The sequence below is a fragment of the Protopterus annectens genome, chromosome 7.part1 (genome assembly GCF_019279795.1).
Source record: "Protopterus annectens isolate FY-2018-M chromosome 7.part1, PAN1.0, whole genome shotgun sequence".
Taxonomy (NCBI): Eukaryota; Metazoa; Chordata; order Ceratodontiformes; family Protopteridae; genus Protopterus; species Protopterus annectens.
Window position 1 is genome coordinate 52,378,571 of NC_056740.1, and position 26,444 is coordinate 52,405,014.

Below are 26,444 nucleotides of genomic sequence, written 5' to 3' on the forward strand. Positions count from 1 at the left end.
AGGGCTTTACTGTGGTCTGTTGTTAGGCCTGTCCACTGACATCTTGTCAGTGAACCCTATCTTGTCAGAATTAACCTTGATAATACATTTGCCTTTGTAATACGACATTTCTAAAGTTTCCATTGTAGGCAAAATTGAACCACAAAATAAAGGGTCATAATTACATGAATTGTGTAGAAGTAAGAAAAATAAGCTGATTGCTTCTAATTTCATGTTGAGTATCATTAATAAGCAACACCAAATGAAAACATAAAAAAGAGAGAATGGCTTGTCGTTTATTTCTTTAGTAATAGAATTCTTGAGAAAATCAGTTTTATTATAGTATTTTATATAAGCTGTCAGACATGAGAACACTCCCTTTTAAAAGTTTAGTTTTCACTGTAAACAAATACATTATATTTAACAACACGCAACAGTGTATAATAAAATACAAATTTCTTGGTGCATAACATTTTTAGATATTCATCATTTTCAGCAGTGCGTTAAACATTCATATATCACTCAAACTAATAATACAAACACTGTCAATACGATTTATATGTATATATATATATATATATATATATATATATATATATAGATAGATAGATCCCATTCTAATGCTTCAATGGCCATATCATCGAATTTCATTTTCATGAGATGAAAATTGTGAAAATGAAATGCCAGAATAGTGAATTTTTCCCAGGACAAGTAAACACTTGCCCAACATGCCCTTTTCTACTCTGTAGTGCAATCCTGGAGTTTATATATATATATATATATATATATATATATAGTTGGGGGTGTTTTATTGAAGTCTGAACAAGTATTTACTTGCCCTGGTCTCTGTTTGGCTATTTTGTTTTCGCGATGTTTGTCTTGCAAAAATGAAATTCGATGATATGGTCATTATAGTATTTGAAGTAGATCATATATATATATATATATATATATATATATATATATATATATATATATATCATCTGGCTTCCTGAGGCAACAGAATGGAGGCTTTCTGAGACCCAGGTGAACATGCCTTGATTACAACTTTTTCATATTTTGCAGACACCTTAATGGTTTTGGACATTGGCTGGGTTTACAGACCCTGTGTTTCTAAAGTATACCCCAAACAGTCCACTTACACTATACTGATGAGGTTAAAAGTAGGCCGAAACATGCATGTCCACAGCTAGTGGGGTTCAGCCTTATTGGCCTAAAATATATCCATAAAGACTTAAAAAGAAAAAAAAAAAAGAAAAAGTCATGGACATTCAGAAGCTATATAGCTGAAACACTTGATGTCCTTAAGGGATCATTTGCGTATATCCCATGGGCCCCTATTATAAGAGGTTTAAGATATCACATTGTGAAAACTCTAGCTTGGCTAGGTTTTTCTTGTAGTTTTTACTAATTGGTTTGTCTTTGTGACCTTTTTCTTTTTTGGTTTGGATATTAGTTGGATATTTTGTAGACACCTTAATGGTTTTGGATATCAGCTGGTTTTAAAGAACATGTTTTTCTAAAATATAGCCAAGCAGTCCTCTTATGCTGTGCTGCCCAGCCCATAAGAAGGCTGAAACATGCATGTCCAGCTAGTAGGGTTTGGTTTTGTTGGACTGAATCCATAAAGACTTAAAAAGAAAAAAATAAAGTCATGGACATTCAGAAGCTATATAGCTGATACACTAGATGTCCTTAAGGAATAATTTAATTATATTCCATGGGCCTCTATTACAAGAGGTTTAATACATGACATGGTAAAAACTCTAGCTTGGCTAATTTTTTCTTGTAGTTTTTACTAATTGGTTTGTCTGTGTGACCTTTTTCCTTTTTGGTTTGGATGTTAGTTGGATATTTTGCAGACACCTTAATGGTTTTGGACATCAGCTGGTTTTAAAGAGCCTGTGTTTCCAAAGTATAGCCAAGTAGTCCACTTATGCTGTGTTGACCGGGTCATAAGAAGGCTGAAACATGCATGTCCAGCAAGTAGGGTTTGGCTTTATTGCACTGAATGTATTCATAAAGATTTAAAAAGAAAAAGTAAAAAGTCATGAACATTCAGAAGCCATATAGCAAAAACACTTAATGCGCTTAAAATGTCATTTGCATATATGATATATCCCATGGGTCTCTATTACAAGATGTTTAATGTATTACACAGTGAAAACTTTAGTTGGCTAGGCATATATATATATATATATATATATATATATATATATATATATACATATATATATATATATATATATATATATATATATATATATATATATATATATACATGTATATGCACACACATATATGTGGATGTGAGTATGCCCAACAGGGTGGGTGTTATTCGGGAAATTATGGACTGCCAAGGGGTTTGTGAGGACTGACACTGGAGGCACTGGGCACCTCCACTCCTAGAATGGATATTTCCACAATAACGCCCACCCTGGAAGGCATCATTTTGCTTAGATTATGGGCTGAATACTAAATTCTGTCATGTTTGTTTTCCTGTTAGTATATACAGTTTTTATGTTTTTAATATAAAATAGTTCTTCTGCCTGATGTTTTAAAGTTGCTGTACGACATGTAACTGTTACTGGAGGAGGTATTTTATATGCAGCATATATGTTTTATAAGTATTTAATAATTGCACACACAGAAAGTCACTCAGACACATGCAGCCATACTGACAGACTCACAAACATATACAAAGAAGCACGCACACAAAAGTACCCAGCAATTGCTGCCACTTTCTTGACTGAATACACCTCAGATTTTTCATTGTGATCAAATAAATGAGAAATCCAAACAATGCAAGGCATTTCAACCCCCCCCCCCCCATCACCACTATACCACTCAGCCGTCCTTGATTATACAGAATGTCCCTGGTTTTGGTAAATCACTGAGGATTACAGTCACTCAGTAAAGCCAGATGTTATACTGTCATACTTCTTATTGGTCAACAGTGCATGGGGGTGGAAAAAATCCTGGTCTGTATGTAAACACTGACCTTGGCTTTATTTTTTTCTCAGAATTCCTGAGCAAAGAAGTTGCAAGGGATGTGTACTCGCTCAGTTTCTCTCTGGTTCACTTTCTCCCTCTCTCTCTCTCTCTATATATATATATATATATATATATATATATATACATAGATTTATCATGATAAGGTCAAATGCACTAACATCAAATGTGCATTCGACCGAAAAATAACATCTAAACCTAAACATCAAAAGAGAGGAATGTCTAAAATAGTTTACTTGATAAAGTGCATTCCATAATGTTGACATTCCCCTCTTCCAGACACTGCAGTTAGCTCACTTCTACTATTTTGCAGCAGGGGGGTATGCCCCCCCCTGCACCCCCCCATACCCCCTACTTAAATATATCAACTCCGAGATCACAGTACAGTGAGGACATGGGCTACTTCCCTGTTCCTCACTGAAGCGTGACCTCCCCCCACAGTCTCTGTACATCACTTTCTCGACTTACCTGGTTCGACTGCTTGTCATTTAATTTCCTTCCCCTTAGGAACCGTGAGTTTGCACATCAGCCATTCGACGTCCTGCATTTCGGGTAAGTGATATCAAGCCTACACACACACACACACACACACACACACACACACACACACACACACACATACACAATGCCATTAGGTTTGTCTGATCTAAATCATTTGATTATAGATCATTTTATTGACCACATCCATTATTTTTTACTTTATCTTTTCACTTTGCCAAATGTGTGTGTGTGTGTGGGGGGGGGGGGGTGTAAAATGGCACGTCCTCATAACTGCATGAAGTTACTTTTGATAGTCAACTTTTTAAATCTGTTATATATATTTTTATTTTATGCTCAGTTAACAGTGAAGCAACATCTAGCTTCAGTAAAGAACTTGGCAGTCATTTGCTTTTTGTGGTTTGTGTTTCATGGCAGTTTAATATGCTGGCATGAAGAGGCAGACTTATTTTTTGCCAGGCAATAACTGTACATTAATATCTTGTTGGAAAACATTAATTCTATAATAGGGTATTGATGTCATGTTGGCCCATTATCTAATAACGATTATACAACGACCCCCCCCCCATTAAATATTCAAAACTGTGCACGCTGATTGGTCAGCATGGATGTTGTAAATCAGAGTTATAGTAATGGAAAAAGGTCCAGTCGCCCGGACTTTTTCCATTACTATAACTCTTTTTTTTTACAGCAACGGAGAAAGCAAGATCTCCGTTGCTTCACACTGTCTCGCTATGTTAAACGAGTTTAACATAGCGAGACAGCCTTAAAAAAGCAACGGAGATTCTCCTTTGCTTTTTTTAAAGCTGTCTCACTATGTTAAACTCATTCAACATAGCAAAACAGTTTTTAAAAAGCAACAGAGATCTTGCTTTCTCCGTTGTTTTTTTCAAAACTGTCTCGCTATGTTAAATGGGTTTAACATAGCGAGACAACTTTAAAAAAGCAACAGATATTCTCCGTTGCCTTTTTTAAAGCTGTCTCGCTATGTTAAACTCAATTAACATAGTGAAACAGTTTTTAAAAATCAACAGAGATCTTGCTTTCTCCATTGCTTTTGCCCACAGCTCTGATGTACTGCATAGGCATGCGCATGCGCAGTACATCAGAACTGCCGCAAAATACCAAACAGCTGCGGAAGGGCTTTAAGAAAAGTAATTATTTTTTTTCTTAAATAATGTCATTGTATAATAGCAATAACCCACTTCTGGGTGTAGGCAATGCTGGATTTATCCACGGTTAGCTTTGATTGGCCATTTGGGCTTTGCCCTCGTGACCAAACCACACCAACCGTGGGTAAATCCAGCATTACCCACACCCAGGCGTGGGTTATTGCTATAATAATCTATCCCTTTTATTCATTCTACTGAAGTTATATTAATAATGACTATCAAGTTATTATGAGATGTGATGTATGCAAATAGAATGTGACCCCTCAATATATTTACATTGTATTTATCCATCTTTGTAGAAACAACACCAAATGACTCGCTTATATTATTTGCAACTTTTTATTGTCTCCCCCTGCTATAACTGTTTATTCTTTGTATGTTGCCTTAATCAAGGTCCTGGTCATGTCTAAAATGTCTCATTTGACCACTAAACTTACTTGGTGAGCAAATATAAATGAATTAATAAATAAAATAAATAATGAAGCATTTGTGAATAAATGTGTGTAGCAGTGCCAGTAAGTCTGATGGGCAAGGAAAGAAGGGCAAAGAAAAGATAAAAAAGTTGTAAAAATAATATTTATAGTTGCCTTATATATTCTATGCTGTGTTTTGTTGCCTGCAATAGAATGCTGGCCACCTGAAACTATTTGTGAAATAAATAAATTGTCTCTTTATTTTTAAGGTTCACTGCACTGCCTTCTTACTGCTTCAGAAGAACTATCAGAAAGAACCTTACCACCGGTGCCCGTTGTGGACGTGACATCTGTACCACCGTATGTTGAGTCCCTGGACCTTACAGATCAGGGCATGCTGCAGGCATCTCAAGAATCTGGCTTCTTTAGTAATGATAATGAGGAAAACAAACTTTTGCAGCCTCCGTATTTGTGGGAAGATGGCAATGAGATGAACATGACAAACTTAGACTTGGCACTGTCACTGGGTATGACTTGCGTTTGCTGTTTTTATAGACTCAAGGTTACCAAGCTGTACTGTGCTATGATGGATGTAAAGGATCTTTACTGCTGAGCTTATGCTGTTTTAGATCATTTTAGACAATCCCCCATACTTGTGTGTGTGTGGTGTGTGTACATGTGTCGGTGTGTGTGTGTGTGTGTGTGTGTGTGTGTGTATATATATATATATATATATATATATATATATATATATATATATATATATATGGATCTATGACCATTGATTGGAATGCTGAAAGACTGAACCACAAATTATAATCTCAGTATCTTGAATATTCATTTGAAAATCTAAAATGCCAAAATACAATAGGCCCAAAAATTGAAAATGACCGTTTTTCTTCTTTAGCAATCCATTAACCCTGCTACTAACTTTAGACATTATTTGTCAGAATTGTTGTAGTATTATTGAAAGGGTTTTTCTGTTGTAAAGTGTTGGGTTGAGATAGAGGCAGGGACAGGGTGAGGGGTTAGCATGCATTAGTAAGGTGGGCAGAATGACTTCACTGTTTGAGTCAACACTGAGCATAATGACTGGGGTGAGGAAAGTGATCTAGTGAAAAACAAAAAGGAAGAATAAGAAATATTTTTTCCTGTTCTGCTGTGTCACTGACCATCAAGCCTCACCCTGACTGCTCAGTGGGTCTGTTCTCCCTCCCTAGGGCAAGAGTCCTATTGCCTATTCATCCCCCCCAGTGGCAAGTGAAACATGAGTCCTGCCATCTTTGGGTTAAGGGCCAGGGTTTTCTGTTTGTGGGTCTAACTCCCTGGACTTGACTAATATGCATTGTTCTGGGAAGGCTTACAATGGGCATAGCTTGGGACTGTCACTCGCTTCTGTGGGTCATATAGGCCTGCACCTTCCCTACTAAAATGAACACATGAACTGGTGAATGTGATGCACTCTGTGGTATATGAAAATACACAGGAGGACTGGTAAGACAAAAGTTTCAGAAAACAAGTGATACTGGAAAAAAAAGAACAATGTGTAGATTAAAAGGTTTGCAAAATGAAAAGTGGTGACCAGACGTAGTATAAATAGCTGGAGAAGTTGCTAGAAGTTGAAGGTAGAGATCTAAATAGCAGTAATGAAGGAATAGATGAAGATGGAGGGGGGCAGATGATGTAGTGGTAGAATGGGAAGGATTGGAAATAAGGAGTAATAAATGATGTGTGACTTGGACATGACAAAAAGAAGAAATGAAGGTTGTAATTATATAGAATATGAAGCCATGAAGAATTTGTGCATGGCACTGTATAGAAGATGGGGGTAAGAGCAGAATCTGGGGAAATATATATGTGAAAATATGTGAAACTGTAGTACTACAGTTGGATGTTGATACTAAAACCATGCATATTAGACTGCTTTGTACTGAATAAGAAGATGAAGTGAATGGCTGCTGAAGCTTCAAAAGCTTCTGGTCCCCGCTGAACATAATGAGCAGTAAGCAAGTTAGTGTTATTATTTCTGTTTTTCTCTCCAATGCCTGGTGACCATCAAGAATAATTATGGATGTATCCTCCTTCACCCTGTGGGAGACGGCTGATTGTTTAAGACATCACACATGCAGCCATTGGTGTTTATCTCTTCTTACTGTCCCTAAACTTGCCCCTGATGGCTTATGTGGGCACCTGCATCACAGAAAGGCATACTATGCTCTCCTCGTGGCATGCACATGCACCAACATGCTTACATTTTGCTGAAAACTACAATTACTAGCTTGGGATCACCAAGCTTATGATCCGTGGTCCTATGGTCATTCTGAATGTGCAAGCCTTCACTTGCATGGGACATAACACTGGAGATCTGTGTTCTGCATCTCAAAGGTTGGATTATTTGCTTACTATTATTAGCAGCAAATGTAAATTTACTGGAGACACTTGCACTTGTTCAACTGGCTCAGCTTGGACAACTGTTGTTACATATATTAATGACTGGATTGATGAGATAAATAATGTTAGACAAAAAGCAAATATTGTCTGTAGGGGTCATTAATCCCTATGAAACAAGATAATGTCACTGACAACTTTAGAATTCTGGGTGCAAATATTCAGCTATCTGAGGATTCAGAGCTTATAGAAGGAAATAAAAATAAAGAAAAGAAGACATTCATAGCAAATAACAAGGAAGAAAAAGAAAGTAATAAATGTCTGTAAAGTAAAGAGAATACATTCTAAAAAGGACACTGCTTTGTTATGTAACACATAGATTACAGGGAATGATAACATTTTTCTATCAGAAAACATTCAGACTACAGAAAAAGGCATAATGTTTTCAAAAGAGAGGGTAGAGAAAAAGAGGCAGGGAGCACGTGAAAAGGAAGAAATCAAAATCAAACATGGAAGGATTGAAGAACATTACTGTGAGAAAACAGAGGAGAAAGACAGATATTGACATCATGGCTCAAGCTGTGGATGTACAAAGCCAGCTGGATGAGAATTGTATGCTTGCAAATGTAATATACAGTGAAAACAGTGGGATTAATAAGACTGATGGTGATGAAGATCATTCCTTTGTAATACCTGATAGAGCAGATAATACTGAATTAGAAGCTGAAGATTCTACAGATCTGGTCAGAGGCAATATTTGTATAATTGGAGATTCAGTTATTAGATGAACTGATATTTACATTTGCAGAGAAGATAATGAACATTGAATAGTGTTATGCTTGCCAGGAGCAAAAATATAGGATGTTTAATAGGCCTTAATGTAAGGAAGTACGTATCTGATTTTTATTCATGCATGTATAAATGCCCTCATCTGCCAGGACTGTCTATTTGTAGGGAGCTTACTTAGATAGCATAGCTTGTACAGGTGTTAGGACATATTTATTTTTCACAAATCACATATAGAAATGTGAGTCAGGTCACTGAGAATGAAACAATTTTTTGGGTAAATACCTACATGAAAAAATGTCCCATTTTAAACAATGGAAACATATAGAGCATCTGAGCCTAATTTTTAGCACATGTTCAAACAGGATGGTGTTGAAAGATCAGGGAACAGATTTTTTTGCAGCAGATATTTTGCAGTACTTGGAAAAACACAAGGCAGGATTTTTACTACATTGAAAATTTAGCAGTTCACAGATAGCAACAGTTCATGCATCTCTTATGGTTGTTAATGCTAGGAGCATTAATAGTATTTTTTATTGGAAAATTTGCTATGTTCCCACAAGATTGGTGGTGGTGTTTGTGAAACATTGTTGAACAATGACTGGAAACCAGTTCTGTCAGGGTATACATGTTTTTACTGTAATAGACATTGTAACAAAAAATCAGGTGGGGGCGTTATGATAGGGATTAAAGATAGTTATTGGACCTGTGATTATTACATGTTCAGTGATAACACCGATACTTTAACTGTGTAACTGTGACAATAAAGACAATCATGGAACATATAACAATTGTTGGAGTATATAGACCACCAAAGTCAAGTGCAGATGACCTAGAGGAATTCATACATTTCTTGTATGAAACACAGGAGGGAAGAATAATATTAGCCGAGGACTGAAATTTACCAGAAGGAGACTGGAATAATATTGTTTCAACAACATTAGTAGGGAAATTGTTCACAACATATGTTCAGGAACAACAGTTGCTTCAGATTGCTAAACAAAAATTACGAGGGAATGGAATATGTTAGACATTGTTTGTGTCCCTAAGGAAATTACTGTTACTTCATGTCAAGTTTTACCACTGTTGATGTGCAGTGATCATGGGGTTATAAAGGTTAATTTGTTGCTAGATAATTCTGCCAAACTGAAATATAAACCAATGCACAAAAGATTAATAACAGATTATATGGAACAAAACAGTCACTATGTAAGACTAATTGGAGAGATGCATTCAGTGGAAAAAACTGCAGAAGGAATGTGAAAATCTTTGGAAGAAAAATTGTTTGAATGCAAAAAATAAAAAAAAATCTTTAACCTCAGGATCTGGGCATACAACTTCAGGAGTATATTTTTCTATAAGGACAAGATGGTCGATTAAGGTGAAAGACAAAAAATATAAGAAATAGAAAAGAGGTCGAACTACAACATTAAAAACTGAAATAAACAAGCTGGACAAACAAATTAAGTGAATGTGAGATAAGATCAAGAAAATTTTGAAGAAAATTTATATAAAGATATTGAGCATAATAGGAGACCATTTTATAGATACATATGATGTAGAAGAACTAAATAAATAAAAACTGATAAATTATGTCTAGATTCTAAAATGTATTGTCAGACACAACAGATTATAGATATATATTTACAAAGTCTTATGCAAAACAACTTGGCTCCACAAAAGGGGTGATAAGTTGTCCTAGTGGCATCCAGGAAAACTCAGATACTGAAATTGAATTAGATTATATTGAAAAAGAACTATGCAAACTGGATCTAAACAAAGAGCAGGGAGGAGATGGAATTAATAATAATGACCTGAGAACACTTCAGCAAGAACTTACAGTATTATTTACTAAATCATATAAATATGGGAGATTCCTCAAGATTGGAGACATGCACTAATTAAACTTGTGTAAGGGAAAGGGGAGTATGACAAACCCAGAGTCATATAGACTCTTAAGTCTACCCTCATGTTGTGGAAAAATAATGGAGAAGGTAATATTGGATAAGTTATTGTCAGAAACTGAAAGGTTGATACTTGAAACCGTATATCAGCATGCATATTGGAAATGGATCTACTACCTGTAAAATGATGTTCCATAACAATATAATAACAGCTATGAATGAAAAATTGTGATATGATATAATTGATATAGATTTAACTTAAGCATTTGACAGGGTCATTCACAAAACACTGATCAATAAATTAGAGCAGCTAGATATTGATATAGTCTTGATCACATGGATAGCTGCATGCAGACCTCTCAACCATAATGAATTCCTCGGTATTTACTGGTTTTGAGGGCAAAATATTGGGGTGCCACGAATTCATGCATGGCCTCCTTAATTTTCAAGTCTTTCGGTCTCTCTTTCTCTCTCTTTTTTTTTTCAGAACTTTCCACTTTAAAGTTTTGGCTGATGTCATCACCAGCCTATAGGGGCGTGCAAGATGACATCAGCTATTGCCTGTTGGACTCAGGGAAATAGGGATTGCAGAAAAGGTAACTTTGGGTGAGGAGTGTTCTAATACTCAAAAAAATCTTCACTAATATGTTTTTCATTAAGCATTGTGGTTAGCTTATCGTTCCATTCTATGTGTGCAGCTTTAATCTCCTCAAAGCAATGTTTAGAATAAAACTCAGGTTTATTCAACATGTTCTCTATTTTCATTATATAACTGTCAGTATCTGCAACAAGTATGCCCCCACACTTGTCGGCCGTCATAACACGTCTAGTTCTATCATTGCTCAAATTCTTAAGTACTAATATCTCAGCCTTTGAAATATTATAAAACTTACATTTTGGTGTTTTTTAGAGAGCCTTTCTTATGTCGCGCTCACATTTTATCTCAAAGGCTGCAAGTGTGTGATCCAGTGGTAGGCGAGAACTACTGGGTATTTTAGTTTTTTCTTTGATAGGTTTATCTTCCTCCATGTTGTTTTTCTCATGAAATAAAAGTTTCAAATTCAACTTTCTCACATACATTTTTAAATCAGTGATGATCTGTGTCTCATCACTCCTTCCCTGAGGTATGAATGTAAGTCCTCTGTTCAGCACTATTTCTTCAAGTGCTGTCAGTGGCTTCTTCAAATGATTCCAGATTCTGGAGGCTAATTCCTGCTGCATGCTTGTGGTCCTGATGGCTAGAAGTTATTGTTCCCCAGTTACCTCAACTCTCTCACCCCTATCCACTGCTTCATCCTCCAGTTGTTCCAGTCCTTCCTCCTTGGGTTCAGATGCCAAACACTGAAAAGAAAAGGTAATTATAGAGTATTGCACTGTCAGCCTGAGAAAGCGTTAACTGAAAAACCAAGCATTGTAGATACAAACAGCTGCACAGTTATCCTGGGAAAGGCTTAAGCCTGGCACTCATGTTGTTATCACTCAGGAAAGTCATAATTCTAAAGTCATGCAGAAAACCCCAAAGTCAAGCAATAAAACACTATAGTCTTGCAATACATTAAAGTCTTGGCACAAAATGCCATGATTTTGCTTTGTGTAAGTAGTTGCTGTATTGTTAACACATATTATAACACTGCTTAGGTGAATATTGTGCATAGTGTACTGTCGTGTAACCATTTTCTGCTGACCCTCTCTGCTGTTCTCACGCTCTGTGATATGCTATCCTACCATGAACCACCACACTCTCACTCACTCTCTCACCCACCAACACCTCTATTCCCTTTCACTTGCTCTGCTCCACTCACTCCTCCTACATGCACCTCTCACACTGTCTCTCATTCCCATTACAATCCTTATTATTATCTACCCTTATGTTCCCCTGCCTACATCTTTGACCCTACAGCTCATGTAGATAATAAACTTCCTTTCTGCTTTCATTTCAGCTCACACATTACAATTTTTTCAAGCCCTGCTCTTCCAAGACACTACAAAAGACGCTGAGCAGTGTTTCCACCTCCACCCAGGACTGAGGATTCTACTGTTTCTTCCAAAAAAAACCCAGCAATTTGCACCACCATAAGAGCAAGCTCTGGTAGCTGTGTCATCAATAAAGTGTAGAGTATATGCTGTCTCAATTTGAGCGCTTCCCTCTAACATGCACACTCACAGGGATGCCTGATTCCCTCTCTTGCCCACCTGTTTCACCTATATTTTACCATTAGGTGGCAGCAGAACTCCACAACTATCCTCCTATCAGCCAGCCAACCCACCCAACCACAGTCCCGTGCTCTGCTCTGCTTTTTCCAAAATCAATCAGGCAGCTCTTCTCCCTAATCTAGCAGTCCGATGTCTAAGCCATAACCAGCCACTCTTAAACTAGTACATAGAGCCCATAAAGCCTGAAAGTCTACATCTCCTGCTAAAAATTAAAATCATCCACATACAATTGACAAACCCTGCTACCTACACTGGTACAAGCATCCATTGATAGTTTTTCACTCACCTCTGCTGGGCTCTACCCACTCCGTTCGCCCTGCGGGCTTACTACCCTTCTCTACCCTGCCCCCATTTCCCACCTGCCCACACTACCTGGACATTTATCCATCCCCAACCCCTCCCACATCTCCTACCACACATTCACACAACACCCCACGCACCACACACACACCAATTGTATACAACCCACCCAACCTTAACAATGCTTCCTACCTCATTACACCTACTAACAGCCCAACTTATCTCCCTCTCCTGTCTGACTTTACTTACACAACTCCCTAACCTCCACCATACCCCACCTTCTCATTCCACAGCCACTTGCGCACCTACTTCCACATCATCCTATAGTTTGATAGCACTTGACCTACACTCCACTAACTTAACCATATTATTCAAGCACAAAATCCTACTCATCTCACACTCTTCTAACTCACCCTTCCATACTCATCACAAAAAGCTCACCCCCTTCCATTGAAGAAACTCTCCAGCCATAATAAACTGCCTTCTTCTCATTCTCCACCAACTTTCACTCTAACACTCTAGTGAAATCCATCCCAATCCAGGACCCACCACCACCACACGAACCACAAACTCCCCTCCCACACACCTTCATACTCTGAAATCCATTCACCTCACTACATTCAACACCCAGAACCTTCGAAACAAAATCCCAAACCTCCATGCTTGGCTATCCTACAATCACCCTGACATACTAGCCATCTCAGAGACCTAGCTAAAACCGTTCATAAAAGACAATGAAATTCTTCCACCTGGCTACCTAATGATTCACAATGACAGACTTAACAAGAAAGGTGGTGGCGTAGTTATAATCTACCCCTTTACCCTTACAGTTACCCCATACTCCAATCATATCTCAAACTTCTCCAGTGCTGAAATAACTATAGCTCTACTAAAAATCAATATTCACAAGTCCAGATGTATAGTCACCATTCCAATACTAGAAGACATCCTCTCCTGGCTTTCTTCCAACATTAAAAATGAAATGTACATCCTTGGAGACATGAACATTAACTGGGCAAGTATAAATTCTCAAACCCCAGCTCAGACAATCAAACTCTTTCACTTCTCCCAACTCATAAACTCTCACACCAGACCTAACAAAGATGGAACCTCTGGCACCATCATTGACTGGATCTTAGCATCCCATCCCAATCTAGTTTCAAATGCTGAAATCCTTCCAGACCCTCTCAGTGACCACCTACCAGCCTTCGCCAATCGTCACCCATCCCCTCTTCATAAGCAATGCCATTATATCCAAACTTGCAACCTCTCCCACTTCAACCCTCAAACCTGACTGGACCCCCCCCCTTAGAACCCTGCCCCTCAACACTGCCATTACCTACTTCAATAAAACCTTTTTAAACCTACTCAACAACCATGCTCCTCTAAGAACCAAGTGTGTCAAAGCTAAAACCACCCCCTGGCTATCAAAAGAAACTAAACTAATCATGCTCCAAAGAGACAGAAAATGGAAACAATTCCAAAGCAACAAAAAAAACAAATATCCTACTTGAGCTCAAACAACTCAGAAACACCATAAAAAATAATAAATAAAGACCGAAAAGCATACTACTCCAAACACCCAACCAACCTGAGAAAATTCTGGGACTCAATCTACTCTATCCTTCACCTTGGAAATAAAGGCAATCCCTGTCCCAACCCTAACCTTACCAACCTTGACACTGCCACCCTTTTGAACTCCTTCTTTGTGGATTGTATAGTTAAACTATCCCAACCCATCCCCCAACCACAACCCCACCAGCCCACCACATCCCTCTGACCACAATTCCCCTCACTCCACTTCCAGTCTAAAACCCATCCCCACAGGTACAATAAAAAAAACTACTCCTCCAACTAAAACCATGCCACAGTGGACCAGATAATCTGCCATCAGCCTTCCTCAAAATAGCTGCTGACAGCATTGCCTTCCCCATCTCCATCCTTATAAATCGGTCTATCCATGAAGCCTATGTACCTGCAATCTGGTGACATGCATACATCATCCCTCTCCACAAGGGTGGCGAAAAATCACTGACAACACCAATTTCAGACCCATTGCCATCCTTTCCCCACTTTCCAAAATCCTGGAAAAATTTGTCCATTCACAACTAATGTCATACCTAACTCACAACAATCTTCTCTCCCCTACTCGCTATGGTTTCCGCCCTGGCCACAGTACCATGACTGCCCTTCTATCCTTTCTCAAGACCATTAACTAAGCATGTGACTCTGGCAAACTCATATCTACCCTATTCCTCAACCTGTCCAAAGCTTTTGATACCATCTCCCACCCCTTACACCTGTCTCAACTATCCTCTCTCAATCTTTCTCCCTCCACCATAGCCTGGTTCTCTAGCTACCTCTCAGAATGACAACAAGCAGTACAGTGGAAATCCTCAACCTCTCCCTTCCTTCCCACCACCACTGGTGTGCCCCAAGATTCTGTGCTAGGCCCTGCACTCTTCAATATTTTTATCAATAACTATCACCGCACACTCTCAGATCCATCTCTTATCCAATATGCAGGTGATTCAACTATCATCTGTTCAGCTAACTCCCCCTCCGACCTCCAGCAAAAAAAACAATTAGCTTTCGCTAAAACAGAAACATGGATGCAAAACAACCTCCTGGCCATGAACGCAAATAAAACCAAATTAATGATATTTTCCCATTCAAGAAAATCCCCCATCAACAAAAACTCATTCTCTATACTCAGTCTGAACAACATCACTATTGAAACTGTATCAAATACTAAACTGCTCAGTGTTATCATTGATGAACATCTAAAATTTGACATTCATATTCACATCACCATTAAAAAAATGCCAAAAACTAAAACTTCTGTACAGACACAACCGCTACCTCATAGGTTCATAGGTTCATAGGTTGGTACTAGGCTATCAGCCCTAAGGCCTATACAAGCCTAGCCATAACAATTCCCTGGCAATTTCTTCCCACACTATTTACTTCCCTGGATCCCTGTCTAGCAGGGTGACTGACGTGATCCCCGGGGTGAATTTCCTTTCTCCCATCCAGTCGTCAAGGTTCCTTTTGAAGAGGACCAAAGAGGCACTCTGCTTGACATGTATGGGCAATCTATTCCAGAGTCTGGGGAGTCTCAGGGTCAGGAACCTATCCCTCCAGCATGTTTTGTTTATTGTGATGACAAGGTTTAGATCCCTGGAGCGTGTGGCTCTGAGGGATTGGGATTTCTTTAAGTGTAGCATGTCCAACAGCTCTGGGTTTGACATGGCCTTGTATGTTAAGCAAAGATCTCCTCTGAGTAGACGATATGCGACAGAGTATAGCTGGGGTTTTTAAGGCGGTCAGCGTAGGGCATCTGCTTTAGGCCTGTAATTCTTTTATTGAGGTATTTCTGTGGCCTTTCCAGTTGTTGCAGATGTCTTGAGAGGTGCATACCAAACGGGGCATTGTATTCTATAATGGGCCTAATGAGGGATGAGTACAGTGGGACAATGACCTCCTTTTTTCTGGATGAAAAGCCCTTAGTGATGAGGTGTGCCACATAGAAGGATTTCCTGACTGTTGTGGCGATGTGGTTATCGAAGGTGAGACCACTGTCCACCTGTGTCCCTAAGTCTCTTATCAAACTTTCAGTGTTTAGTGTACTGCCACCTATATGGTAATTCACGGATACATGTTTTTTCACAAAGGGGATAACTATACATTTCTTGGCATTGAGCTTGAGCCCATGGCTCTGGCACCAAGCATCTGTTTCTGTAAGGCCCTTTTGTAGAGTATCCACATCATTTGGGGATTCAATAATGGCTCTCAGTTTGCAGTCATCTGCAAACTGTGTTATCCAGAGTCCCTTAGTGTTGGCCTGTACTTCAGAGAAGTAGATGCCAAACAAGAGCAGTCCCAGGACTGAACCCTGAGGTACTCCACTTGTCACTTGTCTGGAGCTGGATTTGGAGTCGGCTACTTTTACAGTGTGGGTTCTATCAGTAAGCCAGTTAGCAACCCATTGGGTGACGTAGGGATTAATGCCCAGCTTAGTAAGTTTATCTATGATTCCAGAGTGGGGGATGGTGTCAAAGGCCTTGGCAAGGTCTAGATAGGCTGTGTGGACCACCTTACCCTTGTCCATGGCTCTGGAGACTGATTCAAAGAAGTCAATCAAGTTCAGGAGACAAGATCGGCACCTCCACCAGAAAATCCCTTGTCTCCTCCTACCTTCTCCTCTCTCTTATGTATGGTGCCCCACTATTAAAAAAATCTCCAACTCGGCCTTCAATCCAAACTCGAATCCTGCTACAATAAAATTAGCAAATTCACTACCAGCTCAAAAAACTCATCTCACCATTGCCACTCTCTCCATACCCTGCAATGGCTCAAACTACCCAATTACTTAAACTTTCTCAAACTTACCACTGCCCACAAGCTTATCTTCAAACCTTCCTTTTGCCCCTCTCTTGCTGCCAACCTAGCCCCCTACATTCCCAACTGCTCTCTCAGATCCTAAAACCAAAGCCTCCTACAAATCTACAAACCCTTATGACCCCCTGGCCCCTCCTGCAGTCCTGCAGGTTATCTAAACTATGGAGCTCTCTCCCTCCCTCCCTCCCTGCCCAATACTCCTAACCACACCAACTTCAAATCCCTCCTGTTCTCACATCTTGCTTCAAAATGGGCATGCCCATGCAATTCTCCCACATAAATCTCCCCTAACTCCTTTGACTCCCCCACCCACCCCACCCTATTCTCACACCACCACTGTGCCCATCACCACTTTCTATTACTCACACCACCACTCTGCCTATCACAGGTTTCTATCACGTAGTTGAACCTTTACAAGTTCGAACCTCATATGGTCGAGACCATAAGTTCGAATTTGTAAAAGTTTGAGTGTTGCAGTGGAAATCTCCATAAGCGGAGGTTTCCATTTTGTTCAGTGTGGTGTGATATTTAAGTAGCAGGGGGTGTTGGGGGTGCAGGGGGGTTTTCCCCCCTGCTTAAAAAGTTTATTTTGTTTTCCGTTGTTTTTTTTTTTTTTTTTAATCCATAGTTGAAATGTTGTAATTTTGAACATAATGGTTGGAACATTACATGTTGGAAGTTATAAGACTTCGACTATGTGATATAGACCCACCTATCACTACTTTCTATTACTCACATCACCACTCTGCCTATTACCACTTTCCATTACCTGCACAGGACACTCTTCTGTTGCACTATGGTTAACCTTGTTTAGATCTTCTTATATCAAATACTGTGAATGTATCACAACAAAATTTGTACTCTAACTTTGTACATACAAAAATTGTCCACCAATGTTCTATTACCAGAATGTCCCTACATGTATATATTATAACTATTATGCCTTGTGTCTATTTCAATGTATGCTCAGCATGCTGTAATTGATTGATCACACTGCTTTGTATATATCTGTAACTTGCATGTTTGTTTTGTAATTTGTTATTTGTTACTGGAGCTTTTCTCCCCATGCCTCCACTGTGGACTTCCCCGGTCATCAAACTGAAATAAAATAAATAGATAAAATAAGTAATAATAAAATAAATAAATAAATAGATAATATGCAATCATTTTATCAAATGTGATGTGTGCCTAACTGTAATAATAAAAGCAAACTTCCATAGGCAGACCAAAACCAGTAATCCTACCTTTCCCAGGCAGCACTGAGCACCACTATACTGACATGTAGCTGGTGTACTGTTGCTGCATTTATGTACTTTAGCCTTAGTGCTGCTAATGCTGTATGGTGCAGCTTTCTGTATTTACTTTTTATTTTCAGTGTTCTGCTTGTAATCAGTTGTGAGAGTCACCAATGTGGACAATCTGTGCTCTCTCTCTACATACCCTGATGATCGAAGAAAAGTGTATTTTGGTTTCCCCATACTGATTTTTATAGCTATAATATTTTGTTTTTAAAATATATCTGCGGTGGTGGTGCCGCAGTAGTGTTGTTGCCTCATAGCAAGATGTTGTCCCATTCGATTCTCAGCTAGAGCGTCTTCTGTTTGGAGGCATACATGAATGGGGCATGCCTTCGTTGAAGGTTGTGCGTCAGGGCTGGTAACCCGGTATGTAAAAATCCACTACCAATCATTAGTGGACCGGAGTTCCGCTGTGGCGACCCCTAGCCGGGAAAAGCCGAAAGACACAAACAAATTTTGTTTTTAAAATACTTGCCCAAATACCTTTAAATCCACAGTTCAAACTTTTAAGATGCTTATTTATGAGATTGTGAGTTTTAATAAGCTTGTATGCACAGATATAACATTAATTTATGCAGCTACAAAATCAGTATTCAAGTCAAATTGGGTAGAGAAGGTCACCCAGCTAAGCTGGCAGTAGCCTATGAACTGCTGCAGATTTGTTGGATGTGAACACGCAATGCATTGTGAGGTATGAAGCAAAGCTAAGTCCCTCACAATTACCAGGGTGTTGCTTAATCCACAGTAAATGTGTACCCTAAAGTTGTTTAATTTGTCTGTAACATGGGTTTTGTTAAAATGTACAGAATGTCACAAATAATATTTTGGCTATTTTTATTCAGTGTATTGTTCTAGTTGTAGTTCTAGTTGTAATAACTTCTGAGAAGCAATGGTTCACTCACCACTTTTTCATTTTTCATTCATTCATTCATTAATTCATTCAATCTTAGATTTCTCACTTAATCCAATTCAGGGTCATGGAAGCTAGAGTCTACCCTGGTATGCAGTTGGCACAAATAAGGGAAATATATTCTGGATGGGGTGTTAGCCCACTGCAGGGCACACACAGATACACATGCATGCATACAAAGCACACAAACTGTGGGGAAATTGGAGGATCACCAATTCTGCTATGGTGTGTCTTTGGGATGGAGGAAGAAGCTAGAGGTTCTGGCATTCATAATGTGCACAAAAGTCACTCAGCTGAGAACCAGACTGGAGAACAAAGCAGTATGGGGATGCAGTACTAATTGTTGTGTCATTGTACCACTCTCAGTACTTTGTCACCAAAGACAAAGTCAGGAAAGTTGGGCATTGTCTGCTTTTCATTGAGGATAAAGATGAAAGTGTGACACGTGTTCTTGTTGAAATTCCTAACATCCAAAAACCACAGTTGGAATCCACAGAAAAGCAGGACTAAAAATGGAAATACAGGGGATATATAATCTAAGGTTACAGTTCCTTAAGGTATTCCCCAACTCTGAGGTACAGATCTTGAAGATAATGTATGTAAGTAACAAGGGCATGGATGGCATAACTGGACAAGGACCCCTTTGAAATATTCAGCTCTTCCACAAAACGCTTTTGGCATTTGACTGAATTTAAAGATTTGCAATAATTCTTTGGCATTTTCATTTTTAATGTTTGTAGTTGTGAGACTTACAACATAGAAACCTCCAGCTTTATATTGCTGGTTTAGCTTTGTGTTTACACTAGTGATTTAATGACGGAGTTTGCTACCCCAGATAAAGAAAGGCACATTATAAAAAAGCTTTTCTTCCTATGATTTATTGTACTTCAGCATGCTTTATCAATGTGAAGATCATTCTGTTGTACATCTTCAAATAAGATAGACAAAATTATAAATCAATTGCTTTCATTTTGTAAAGAAAAAAATGGCTGCATTCATTTTCTTTAAAGTGTAATTTGCGAATGGTGTAGATTTATCATAGAAACTGTTAAGCTTCATGTCACTTAAACAGGTTTGGTTTAATATCCATTCATTCATTTTCTAATACCACTTTATATTTTTAGGGTTGCAGCAAATTGGAGCCTATACTAGCAAAAAAGGGTCCAATGGAAAAAAAAAGATGGATAAATGTCAGTCCATACCTTGTTGAAGTTTCCAGTAGTTTATTCAGTTACGCAGGTAGATGGACGAGTGTTCTTGTTCTAATGAAATTAATATATATATATATATATATATATATATATATATATATATATATATATATATATATATATGTATATATATATATATATATATATATATATATATATTAAAATATAATGATATAATATTAGAACAAGAGTCCGTCTACTTGCTTAACTAGTATTAGAAAAAGAACACTCATTCATCTACCTACTTAACTGAATACTTCAACAAGGTGTCTTTATTCCTCCCAAAGAGAGGGTATAAGAGAGAGAGTCTCCTAGATCTGCTAGCTAAAGTGATTTTATCTGGACTTGTCCTTTATACTCTGTTTCTTGTTAGTCCTGTCACCCTCTGCGTTACAGGTGGGATACCAGACTTCACTTGAGCCCTATGGATTACCCCTGTTTACTTTCATTAAATGAGGATACATGCCTTGCTAATATTCTGGTAATCTGTTTGTAATGAGTTTTTTAACAAGAAACAACAAAAACGAATAGTTCTAAAGCGTTTTTGCTTTGTTAGCTGTGTGACCAGTATTAGAAAAAAAAAATTATCTGCATTTGTTTTCTTTGCTAGACATTTTTTTGGGAATTACCCGGTGTTATCATTAGTTAATGCTGGGGGATTTATATACTGCCTTATTATTACTTGCTGTCAATATACTTTGGATTAGTGTACAGCTTGATAAGTGCTGTTCAATGGCAGAACCACATTTTTTTCACTTATTAAGCTCATATTATAACTCCTGGTATAGGCACAGGCTTCCTGGTGCTGAGTGACAGAACGAGAATCATCCTGCAACCAGAACTGTATTACTTGTTGCCTTCTACAGCCAGCACAAACCAACTGTAACATACGACTTCTAGTTTTACATAGAGTAAAAAACTTCAATGGCCAGAAAATAAAAAGTGAACCAAGTTTCAGTAAAAATTGAACCAAGTAATAACTAAAAGATGATGATTAAGTCTTGTTTCCATGGTTATCATGCTGTTACTATCATTATGTTCACTGACAGGCAGTCAGCTCGGCCAATGGTTGACATCTCCAGGGAAAGCTGGAATGCTGAATTCTAGTACATCCTACACAGATACCAAACATCGAAACTCCCTACTGTTCTGGACCCAGGAACAAGAGTTACAATGGGTCCAGAAAAGGGCAAGGTAGGACATTCAAGAATGTCAGTGTTCAACATTCTGCCATTCAAGATGTCGGACTTCATGCAGGTGAACTCGACCACCTGTGAGATGACATAATGATAGTAAACTGTTCTATACACATTAATATTTTGCAAACATAACAAATTATCCATAACTTTGTTGCATCTTTCTTTGCTGGCAATGTAAAGTCATATGTTACATTAGTTGATGTAGTCCTTTAGTTACCCTTGTAATCATCCAAACTAAAAAAAAGAGTTTGGCAACTCACATTTAACTGCAGTTTTTTCACAAATTAATATCCAATAGCAGATCTTGTAGCTGTGATTCCTTTACGTATTATAAACTTCCGACTTAAGAATATTTGCACTAGGTTTGAGTCGGTGAAAGAAGTTTGCTAACTTACATCTTTGAGTAAGAGTGTCAAATGATTGTTTTGATGGTAATTTTGGCAATGATTGTTTTGTCGTCATTTTGGAAGTGTTTTGTCAGAAAAGTGGTCTGGCACTTTACCTTTTCCTTCTTACTATATAACCCTTTGTGACCTGACCCCCAAGCTGTCAGAAATGCTTTTCTTACTGTGATTTAACAGAATTTTGGTAGAGCACTATTCTTTCCACCAGAAGTTAGTAAATATTTGGAAACTTGTGTTACATGGCAACTATTCATTGATAAATGTTTTCAGGTTTTAGGGTGAGGAAAACAATTTATAAAATAAATAAAAATAAAGACAGCAATGTTTTGTAATAAATTAGGGGAAGAAGATGAGAAAGCACATTTGCCTAGGTAGAGCCTGATCAACATTGTTCACCTACATTTCTTAGGTTCCTAATAATTTGTATTTCAATAACTATGTAGACATTGACAACTAAGGTTTATGTGTAGCATCATGTGGCAACAAAATACATACACGTATGACAAAAGCATAGCAATATTAATTAGAAAATAAGCCAAGTGTGAAACAATCATAGTAAGTTAGAATGTTGGTCTGCCATGCTTGTGTGTTTCATCTGCTTTGCATTTCTCTAATCTTTTATGTTGTGTAAGATGTAAACATGCAGAATGTCCTTTACTTTTCCTGCGTATTTGTCACAAATCATGCAGCAGATTTTTGATTCTGCCAGCACTTTCTGGAAATTCAAGGTACTTAGTTTAGAAAAACTCACAGCACATGATGTGCCTTGTGCTTAGTGTAAACTAATTCTCTTTGGCATATGTATGAAGTTGTATGGTATAAGCAGGGTAGCAGGGTTCATATCTGTATTGAGTGATATATTATGAGCAGTAGATTTATTGCATTATAAAAATGCCCACAGTGCATGGATTTTTGAAAAGTGCAAAGTTGAAAAGTGCAGGTATTATACCTCTGAACTGTACAGATTTTCGCAGAATGTCCAGATTTTTGCCTCATATTTTATATCCAATTTTCAAAAAAATAGTTGTTTTCTGGCAAATTAGTGGCAAATAATTAAAGATTGAAGTTAGAAAATAATGACAGATATTTGAGTTTTAGACTTCATACCCTTCAGAGAATGCATGCTAATGCACAACTTGTTATTCTATCAACTTTCTACGTTTATAAGAACAATATTTAAAATTGTCCCCATTTTTGGGCCTTTGTTCCACTTTTATTTATGGCTTTGTCTAGATTTCTTGCTCTAAGAGGTTGAGAAATATGTGCAGGTTGTTCCTGCCCAGAAAAATGGACAGTCAGTAATACCTGGAGCTGAGCATTTCCACATCACAACATGTCTATTCACCATATTAGTGGTTAGGAGACACTACATGTATGATGAAGATATAAAAGTATGTATGCTATTGTACAGTAACCACATAGTCCTTATTGTGTGTAGGTATTGGAATGAACATGCACAGGCATTGTTCTGACACATCACAATGCAATAAGCTGTACAGATGTGCAGTTATTGCATGTTTTGCTCTTATGCAGTGACGAGATCAACAGAGGCTGCGAGATTTAGGGGTAGCAGTTTTGACAGCTCTAGTTTCCAGATGGAGGCAGAAAGCTGTTATTTGGTTGTGTTGATGACACTTTAATTTCAGCTGGCTTTAGGTGATATTACTCATGCATTTATTGCAGTAAAGCAAAAAGCTAGGCAACTCAAGCTGGTAGTGACATTTTCTAATAAAGTTTAAAGCATACCTCAGACAGGAGAAGGCACTCAGCCTTGTGCCTTACAGTATATTGTGGATGTGAGTTAATTTTCAGTTGACATATGGCTAGGAATAAATTATTCCTTGCTTAAAAAAATGACCAATAACTCTTCAGATTCTCACATTCCCAGTTAGTGAGTTGATGTGAGTTAGTAGTGGAAGCCTGTGACTTATATTTGACTGTTTTGTGAAAGGTTGCAATACCTTGTTTTTATTTTGTTCTTATGACAGCTGTCCAGCTGCTAAATACTAGAATTTGTGCTTGGTCTTTAAGTCTTCCTTCCTTAACATATACTGACTTAATCACCAGATTGGGACCACTGGCTATGTTAACAGGAAATTTGTATACCATCTTGGCAGAAGTTGGGAGAGAAATTAAAGCATACTGGTACATCATCCATGCTGTATTTCATATTTCATTTTTGCAGGGGACTGTGGGGATTGGGAATAAACAATCTCTAACTGATGGTGGAGTGTGCAAAGACATCTCTAGACATCTCTTGCATGCCTTACACATTCTTCCTGTGTGTGATCAGGAGGTTTCTGATCCAAACCCCACCTCACTGCTAAATTACACAGCATATATATAGTCATGATATTAGTCTGCAATCTCCACTGGACGACACGACTGTAGCAAAATCCTACATCCCCTTCACTAGAAAGCAGAGCTGGCATCAGATGCTCAGGCAGCTCCCACTGACTTCTCCAGTGACTGATCCCTGTATTCAAACTTAGGTCTTCTGGGACACAGAAAGAACTCTATCACTCTGCATCATAGAACCAGAAAAATGTTATGGCATCTTCAGAGATATGCATGTCTTTTCAAACTTGAAAAGCTCTTGCAGAGGGAATTATCTGTAACAATCACCTAATGAAGACTGAGTTATCAGGTAATTATTTATGTCATGAATGTAGGAGCTATAAATGGGAGACGGAGTGCCAGTTTAGTGAATATGCACAAGGAACATTTATAAAGATTATCCATTGAGATGGTTATGTTATGGGCTTATAAACAGGGTACATTTTACTAGTGCAGACATGATATCTTTCTAACTAAATGCATCAGTGACAGTTACTAAGGATTAAATATATTAAGTGTTAGAGTGAATGTTATGGAATTGCTGATTGCAGGTGGGGGACATGTGTAAATGCATCAAGAGTGTGATTTTTATAAATCACAGGTGCTGGTATAGCACAGGCATAAGGATACTTGCTGCCAGTGATCCTCAGCCTGTAATGCTGGGTTGGCTCTGACCAAGTCAATTAACCAGATACTGGTCTAGAACTTCTGCTGAAAAGGAACATGTGGGCTTAGTGGGCATGTAATTTATTGATAACATAAGTAAAGGGCAATGTTTCTGATTACAGTGAGAAGTGAAATGGCAGGCTTCCTTGTCCCAAGCTTTGCAGGCTTTACACAAGGGGTGATTTACTGTGTACACAGCTACATGAGAGACCTTATGAAGCTCCTGGTAAGTGCAGTGGAGGTTATATATTCACATTGCAATCATCAGCTTTCTGTGTTTCTTCTGTTATGCAAACATTGACTTGAATAACAGCTGCTTCTTCATTTATCCTTCCTAAAGAAAAATTCAGAATAATTACTGGATGTACTCTGTAATTCCACACCTCTTCAATAAACATGTTGATTATAATTAGGTTTGGTAGAAATTGCTTTAGGATGCTGTCTTTTCCATTTTCAAGAAAATTCTATTGACTTTCTAATCCTTTTTTTTCCCCCATTTTATTGAATAGTTAACCTTTGTCTAAAGGTTAATCGGCTGTATGTTGATATAAACTGATCTCAGGTTTTCCCAAACAAATATATTGATTTTCTCCTACTGCTAGCTAGATCTCGGAATGAAGCTAAGGTTCTTACTTTTGTATGCATGTCAAGGTCAAATGAGAGAGCAAATGATCCTGTTTTAAAGATTTTATTTGAGGGAAGAGGGCATTTTTAGTCTGTAGCAGCCAATTATATTTGTTGAAAATTGCTGATATGTGGTTAACCAGTTAATCTACTTTTCAGGGTAACACGGAAAGCTTAATGTTCTAGTACCAACAGCGTAACGTACTGAGTGACTAGTAGAGATTATGCAAAAATAATTATTCATTTACATGTGGGAATACTTCAAGAGCATATGTTAGTGGTACAGTGGTTAGTGCTGCTGAAGCACACTGCTTGGTTCTCCAATTAGGTCCTAATCTGAGTGCCTTCTGTACACATCTCTTTCTTCTCATCCTCCTTGAGCCCTTATCATTTGTAATCTTAGTTGTCCAGAACAGAAGGATGCTGCAGAGTGCAAACTAAATATTGGGCGAGAAATGCTCCCACAAAAAAAAGTGCTACCAAATTGTTAGTCAGTTTATTTTGATCTTATTGCAACCCTGCATTGCTAATTTGAGTAATTTGCTTCTGTAACTTATGTATATGATTTGTGCTGTCTGGATTTACTGAATAGCAGATCAGGGATTTAAATGATTGTAAAGCTTTAATATTTGTTATACAATGACTGGCCATTAACATTCAAAAATGAGAACACTGATTGGTCTGCCCAACCAACGTGCCGTTTGTAAATTGAGAATATACAAATGATA

General features: G+C 38.0%; 1 protein-coding gene across 1 annotated transcript in view; it reads left to right on the top strand.

The window, feature by feature from the left end:
* Positions 1-26,444, top strand: part of PODXL2 (podocalyxin like 2) — a 784,555-nt gene that overhangs the window by 22,130 nt on the left and 735,981 nt on the right. The window contains exon 2 of the mRNA XM_044078468.1: positions 5,344-5,601. Within this exon, the coding sequence (XP_043934403.1) occupies positions 5,344-5,601 (258 nt within the window). The remainder of the gene's footprint in view (positions 1-5,343; positions 5,602-26,444) is intronic.